The sequence below is a fragment of the Ipomoea triloba genome, chromosome 9 (genome assembly GCF_003576645.1).
Source record: "Ipomoea triloba cultivar NCNSP0323 chromosome 9, ASM357664v1".
In the NCBI taxonomy this organism is placed as follows: domain Eukaryota; kingdom Viridiplantae; phylum Streptophyta; class Magnoliopsida; order Solanales; family Convolvulaceae; genus Ipomoea; species Ipomoea triloba.
Genome location: NC_044924.1, coordinates 28,207,707 through 28,215,203, shown reverse-complemented (window position 1 = coordinate 28,215,203; position 7,497 = coordinate 28,207,707). Strand labels below are relative to the sequence as shown.

General features: G+C 34.5%; 1 protein-coding gene across 1 annotated transcript; it reads right to left on the bottom strand.

Annotated features, from left to right (window-relative positions):
- Positions 1–1,961: 1,961 nt before the first annotated feature.
- LOC116029870 (TMV resistance protein N-like) lies at positions 1,962–6,399 on the bottom strand. The gene is made up of 6 exons (XM_031271914.1): positions 5,918–6,399; positions 4,410–5,535; positions 4,013–4,288; positions 2,990–3,910; positions 2,852–2,902; positions 1,962–2,309 (listed from the first exon to the last, which is right to left on the bottom strand). Exons 1-6 carry the CDS (start codon positions 6,397–6,399, stop codon positions 1,962–1,964), a joined length of 3,204 nt encoding a protein of 1,067 aa, XP_031127774.1.
- Positions 6,400–7,497: the final 1,098 nt, after the last annotated feature.

The window sequence follows — 7,497 nt, the reverse complement described above, 5'->3', positions numbered from 1 at the left end:
AAAAAAAAAAAAAAAAAAAAAAAAAGAAAAAAGAAATTGTACTAATCCAGGACCTTGTGTTAAAAATTAAATATGGCTGAATAAGCACCACTCTTAGAAGAAACAAGAACACAAAATTAATAACCAATACAATAAAGAAGTAAATAATATTAAAATAGAAAAAAGTATTTTGTTTTTGTATTACCCGGTCCGCTGCACCTTTGTAATGATAATGACCAAAAGAGGATTCATGCCTTTAGCATGAAAACTAGAACACTTGGTAAGTTAAAACATAATAAATTTGGCATAATCATTGAGGGATTATGGAAGCATTATTATGATTCTGAACATTATTAATTAATCCAATTCAAGAAATTTTTGTTTGATTAATGCAGGTGAGGGTTATGCATAGCACAATTAAGTAGGATGGCTAGAGATGGTTTGGAGAAAGTTGGAAATGCAGGTGAAGGCAATGCTGCCATTCAGGAAGCGTGTGTTAAAGCTTTGAGAAGCAATAATTGTACGTGGTGAACTGCGACCAGATCTAGTTGAGCTCTCAGCAAACATAGCAAAGGGTTAGTGAGAAGTGATGATGAAATAACACGATGTGGATATTAAAATTTTGAAGCCCATTGGATTGACTGGGGTCGTGTATAATTCGGCCAAATAATGTGTTAGAAATTGATGAATTTGTTAATTGTATAATTTAAATGGTCCAAATATTATATATTTGGCCTCTGACTATAAGTATTTATAATATATAAGTGTTAAAGCTTTGACCCTCAAAGCCAGTGGAAGAAAGGAGACTTGAAACTCAACGCAATGGCATCCTGCCATATGGTGATGGTGGCAATGATGAAGAAAGGAGACTTGAGTGGATGGTTTGTTTAGCTGTGATTAATTTATGTGTCTCAAATGTTGGTGAAGTGGTTGAATGCAAGGATGGTGCAGTGTGTGTTCATCGGTACGGTGGAAGATTCAATTCCCTAAAAGAATTTGAAGATTTTTTTTCTGAGAGGAGGATTTGAGGATTTAGATGCAAGAATTTGACGATAGTCGGGTTGTGGCTATTATATTCAATTAACCAGCAGACTTTAATGGGTTGTCATGGGAAATGATACGGGCTTTGATCATTGCATGGTGGAGAGATGGTGCCTAGAGGCCCATTGTTTCGAACTTCCATTTGGGGAAGTCGCCATCCCATTGCAAGATTGGGAGATTCTCGATCTTATTAATTAGGACTGCCCACCTTGAAGGCATGAGTGACGAGGTTTCCAAATGCGGACAAATGATGAGTGATGTGCCATATGTCATCACCTCGTTGACATTAGACTCAGTAGTAACTCAATTTCCAACATCTCTCATTTGATCTTGACATGTCTACAAAACTAACAGAGCATTCGACTAATGAAGCCGTGCAACACCTACATGGTCCAACTGTATATCATGCAATTACAAGGTGGAGTGTTATTCCCCGACACTTCGAACAACAAGATAAGACTATGTTTCTTAGCCAAATTAAGGCTAGGATTTGAAAGTGTCAATGTTAATTGAACCAGACAAATAAAAACAAAGAGAGTACTAAATAATAGGAGAAATCACATTTTTAGTCTCTCAATTAGTAGCGGATATGTAATGTAGTCCTTGGTTTTCAATTTGAACAAAACTGATCCTTCAATCTTTCTAACTTTAGCCAATTTAGTCCTTTTGTGATATAATAATGTTAACAACTGTTTAAACCATGGATATTTTGAAAACTTCGCACCCTTTAAAAACTTCCCCCAATTTCTTCCCTCCTCTGCCATTGCTCAATCTTGTCTCCATCTATTTATAAAGATTCAAGACTCTCTAATCTTGGAAGCTCAACCAAACTATTGCAATTGGGTATATATACAACTCTTTCAGTGTTTTCAAAACAAAAGTATAACTATAGTATTCCTATCTACTCTAACAGGCGTAATTGAAGATGGTGAGTGGGTAAATTAAGATGCAGCAGCAATCCATCCCCTGTTGGATGGGAAGAACCTCACTTCTCCATCTCTGTTTCTATGTATTTCAACTACACAAAGTATCTTCTGCACACCATGGAAATGTGCATACACCTCCATTACTTGTTCAATCCTTGTTGGGATCTCAAATTCAATTTCCTCATATTCTTTGATCCCAATATATTGAGTTTGAGGAGGTTCCTTTACAATCCAAGCCCCACTGCTTTTGCTTCTCACACTAACACCAACTCCATTAATGTGATCATCGTTCAAGAGTGGGAACAACATTTCGAACCCATACTGCCTTAAATCTGTTGGAATTCTGCAACTTACAGAACTTACCTACAATATAACACAACACCAAATCAAAGAGGGTGATCGAGTCTCGTGTGAAACGGGTCGGTTCAATATGGCTTATGCTAGAAAATGTAATACATAATACTTCTGGGAAAAAATTTGATACTTTTTAAATCAAAATTTAATATTAGGAGTTGAAAAGTTACTTATAAAAAAATTGTAACTTAAGAGGGAAAAGTGTAATGCATATGAAAGACTTGACCCGTTTTTCTGTGAGAGATAGTCTCATAGGATATTATAGCAATTGTTATACTATGGAATATGGTTCATATTGCATTGTAAATCGTGATACAACAAATTTGTACCTTCATTTAACACATTATGTACCTACATTTCTGTACATATAAACAAATAACTTGATAATTGCTGACACATAATATGAAGGTTATTTTTGGACCAGAGTTTACAATGCAAGGTAGACCCTGATCAATGGTATAATTTGTCATATTTTAGCATCAAAGAGATATGTCTAACACTATCAAGGAGTTCATAATCATCCTCAAAAGTGTTGGAATACTGCAACTTACATATCTAATGACTTGAACCCAAATCTTGAGATTATCACCTTCACAACGTGCCTACATTATGGATTACAGTATGCCAATTAATACCAATTAAAGTGAGAGATGGATCATGGGAGAGAACATAACATATATATAACTAACCTTGTACCAATTTTCAATCAAAGGAATACTCAAAGCACTGCAGTTTGCTATTGCAAGACATTGTAAGAATTCAAGACTCCCCACCCCTGGAAGCTCAACCAAACTTTTGCAATTCTCAAAGTTCAACTCTCTAAGTTGTCTCAAGTTTGATATATCTGCTATTTTTTCCAATGACACACAATTTTCTGCGGAGAGTAGATTCAAATTAGGAGGAAGGTCTTGAAGTGCTTTAAGATTTCGCCAATTGTTCAAATAGAGCCTTGTCAAATTGGAAAGATGAGAAAGGCCGAAAGGTAAGCTTTGAAGATAGCATCTTCCTGATAAATCTAAATTTTCCAATGAGCTTAGATTCCCAAGAGAGGTCCCAAGATCTACCTCACCCAGATAGTTGTAAGACACAATTAGATGTTTCAAGGAGCATAAATTCACAAATGAAGGTGGAACAAAACCACCTGGATCACTAGGATTTCTTCTTGAGAAAAGTTGAAGAAGTTGAGGTTTTGATTTTGATTGTACTAACCCCTTGTTGTGTGACCACATGTACAATGTCTGTAGATTTCTCAAACATCCCAAAGAAAAGGGTATATGTGAGACTGCAGTTCCATAAGCATCTAATTCTATTAGTTGCTCTAATTTTCCCAATTCAATTGGAAGCTCCTTCAGCTTTTCGCAACCGCGCAAACTTAAAATCTCGAGTGATTTTAAATTGCAAATGTTATTTGGAAGCTCCTTCACTTTCATGCATTCCATGAGATCTAGCTTAACAAGTTTTTTCAAAACTCCAATCGATGGGTGCACCTTTACCAAATTCAAACAAGATTTGAATGATAATGTCTTGAGATTCTCTGCCCCGGTGAAGTCCGGCATTTTCTTAAGTTGTTTACACCTATCAAACTTTAAGATCTTCAAGCACCTAAAATGCTGGTGAAATACAGTAGTAGAAGATTTAATTAGTTTTTCTATTTTTCTAGTCAAAGTTCTTAGGAAATATGTAAAGTTAAAAGAAACATTAGGCATACTAACCTGCATGTTGGGTTGAAATTCTTCGATATTGCTACCTTCCAAGTCTAACTCAGCAAGTTTCTCAAAGCGAAAATCAGATGATATGCGGCTCAATTGACAGTTATGCAATCTAAATAGCCTAAGCGTATTGGGCAAATATTTAAAAGATCCTTTAAGAAGCACACCATCCATTATAAGTATTCTTACCTTTACCATCCTTGTGAATACTTTGGTATTCAAAACCACATTCTTTAGGACTTCTGAATTTACAAGCACCCCTTCAATTGCTTCCGTGCCCTAAAAATAAAGAATTTTATATTGCAATATTTTAGATCTTTTAAAATCTTTAATAAAACTAAATATTACTAGCAAATGAATTAGCTAGATTAATGACTCATAGAGAAAAGAAATGGTTTACCTTGTTGCCTTCAAGAACATCAAAGACATCATTCCGCTCAATCAATCTACTTCGTTGGCCAGGATGTTTTGGAGATTCCTTTCGAACAATTTCTCTTCCCATATCCCGTACTAAATCATGCATCTCAAGCCTGTCAGATTCTCCACCACCATGTATTGCTAACAAACATCTTTCTATCAAACTTCTTATTCCACTTTTAGCATGAAAACCACAAGCTTTCAATATCATAGCAGTGTCCTTTTTGTCATGCCCAACAAAAAAACAAGCAATATCAAGAAAGATGTTCTTAGTATCATCATCAAGTGCATCATAACTTATTTTAAGCATTTTTTGAACATCTTCATGAGGATTACTTCTTAACTTCTCAGCATCTTCGAACCACTCTTGCACAGATCTTCCACGCAAATGAGAACCTATAATTGTAAGTGCTAATGGAAGTCCGCCACTATAACTTGCTATCCTTTTGGATAATTCATTATACTCCTCTAATGGTACAGGAACTCCAAAAGCATGCCAACATAAGAGTTGCAACGAATCATCAATGCTTAATGTTTTAACCATGTACTTCTCTTGTGTTCCAAGGTCATTCAACAGGTGAACATCTCTAGTTGTTAGTATAATTGTACTACCTGAACCAAACCAATTCCGTTGTCCTGCTAATGATTCTAGTTGAGTTATGTGGTCTATGTCATCAAGAACAATAAGAACCTTTTTTGATTGCAATGTTCTTTTGATTAAACTTATTCCTTCATCAACGTTATCAATTTCAAACATCTTTCTCTTGAGTGTTTTGCGAAGAAGCATTTCTTGTAAACCAACTAGGCCTTTGTGCCCCTTATTAGAAACTTCTTGTCTAATTTTTGCAACAAAGCAACTACCTTCAAACTCGTGACAACTCATGATCAAATGATTGTATATGGCCTTAGCAAGGGTTGATTTTCCCACACCACCCATGCCAAAAATTCCAATCATTCGAACACTATCATTTGTTTGAGTTTGCAATAAATCAAGTATATCTTGAACACGAGAATTAATTCCAACGGGATGTTTTGCAACATTCATGGGCACAAAATTCAGCACCCCTAGCACATCTTTAGTAATTGCCTCAATGAACTTTGACTCATACCTGGCATATATTTAAAAGAAAAAAAAAGGGAAAAAAGCACAAAATTAAGATGTGAGTGTATAATTCATGCATACTTATAGGCTAAAAGTATGAAAGAAATTTCCATCTTTAAAATATAGAACACTGTCAATACAAGAAAACAGCTCATTATTGATCCATGGATACAAATCAAATTCTACAGAAAATTCGATTTTCAAATACAGATTTATGTTCAGAACCTACAAGCAAAAATTAATTAAAAGCAGATGCAGATTCTTCTCCAATTATTTTTAAATTTTTTATTTAAAAAATTACCATAAATATGAATTTACTATATGAGTAAGTGTGTTAGATTGTGACAAATATCCAAATATAGAAGAAAATTTAAGAGAGTTAGGATTACCCATTTTTCACGGTTTGTAAATCCCATCCAGACAAATTAGCAGCTGCAATGAGTGCAACTTTCCACTCATTAACTTTTTGATCCCCAAATCGTTCACTATGTAGGGTCAATGCATCACCAAACATGCCAGTCTGTTTTCGAACTTCCGAAGGATCAACATCGTAAAATATAGGATAAACAACTTGGTTCAACTTCTGTTTACATTCCATGATCTTCACGAGCTCATCTAGACACCATCTAGATCCGGCATAGTCTTTGGAGAATACGATGATAGATATCCTTGACTCCTCTATGGCCTTAGACAGCTCATTAGAAATATCCTCGCCTCTTCGAATCGATTCATCATCTCGAAAAGTGTTAATCCCACCCCGCTTCAAATCTGCATAGAGATGATCAGAAAAAGATCCTCGTGTCTCACCTCTAAAACTCAAGAAAACATCATATGTAAAAGCATATGAAGAAGAAGATGATGATGATGCCATAATTGAAATTGAGTATACTATCTATCTAGATTTTCTAGCAGAATGCCTTACGAGCTATTAACTAAAGATTTAAAGAGCTACAAAAGCCGGTGTAGTAAACTAGCAAAGGATGAAGAAGAAGGCAGCTTGCCTAAAGCTTAGAAAATGCAATAATCAAATACATGTTGTCCCATGGAGCCATTGACTTCAATTTCAATTCTTTAATGAGCATTAATGAGTATTGAAATGGTCTTTTTCCCACTACACCTTTTTCAGTTTTGGTACATTGACTTGATCTATCTTAATTCATCATCTTCCCAATTATTCCAAGATCCACGTAAGATTGCTAAGCACGCAGAATATTTTTTTTTTCATTTCTTTTTAATTTCCAACTATACCTTTTTTATTCCCTCTATTTAGGTTTTGAATCTTACAATATCTTGTGCAATCTTACAAAGGATGGGTGGTGGGAATTTTCTTTTTCAAAGTAGCATTTTATAACAAAAACAACAATAATAATAAGGGAAAATTGCACTTTTCATCCCTAAATTATAGGGTAATTGTAGAATTCGTATGTGAGTGTTGATCATGCTCACTTTTCGTCTCTAAGTTATCATTAGTGTTGCACTTTTCATCATTTTCGTATATACTTTTTGTCCCTGAGATACTAAAATTGCAAATTTCATCCATAATGTTTTATTAGTAAATGGACGAAAATTGCAACGTCAATAATAAATTAGGGACGAAAAGTGAGTATGACCAATACTTAGGTACAAATTCTACAATTACATTATAACTTAGGACGAAAAATACAATTTTTCCTAATAATAATAATAATAGGCTCAACCAAACTTATGCAATTGGGAATATACAACTTTTAAAGTCTTTTGAAGCTTAGTATATCTACTATTTTTTTTAATGACAGTTTTTACTATGAGGAAGTTGTGGTAGTGAATTTGCCAATCATCCAATTTGATAATTTTTGAATTAGGAAGATGAGAAAGAATGAAGGGTAAACCTTTGAAGATAACAACATCCTCATAAATCTAAAGATTTCAAAGAGGTCAAACTTTCAAGAGCGATTGGATGATCTACTTCATGCAAATACTTATAAGGAAC

Excerpts from the sequence above, each read along its gene's own strand:
- LOC116029870 (XM_031271914.1), bottom strand. The coding sequence starts at position 6,399 with ATGGCATCATCATCATCTTCTTCTTCATATGCTTTTACATATGATGTT. Across the intron at positions 4,289-4,409 it reads ATGTTCTTGAAGGCAACAAG|GGCACGGAAGCAATTGAAGG; the intron begins GTAAACCATTTC and ends CTTTATTTTTAG. Across the intron at positions 2,310-2,851 it reads GGGTTCAAGTCATTAGATAT|GTAAGTTCTGTAAGTTGCAG; the intron begins GTAAGTTGCAGT and ends GTTATATTGTAG.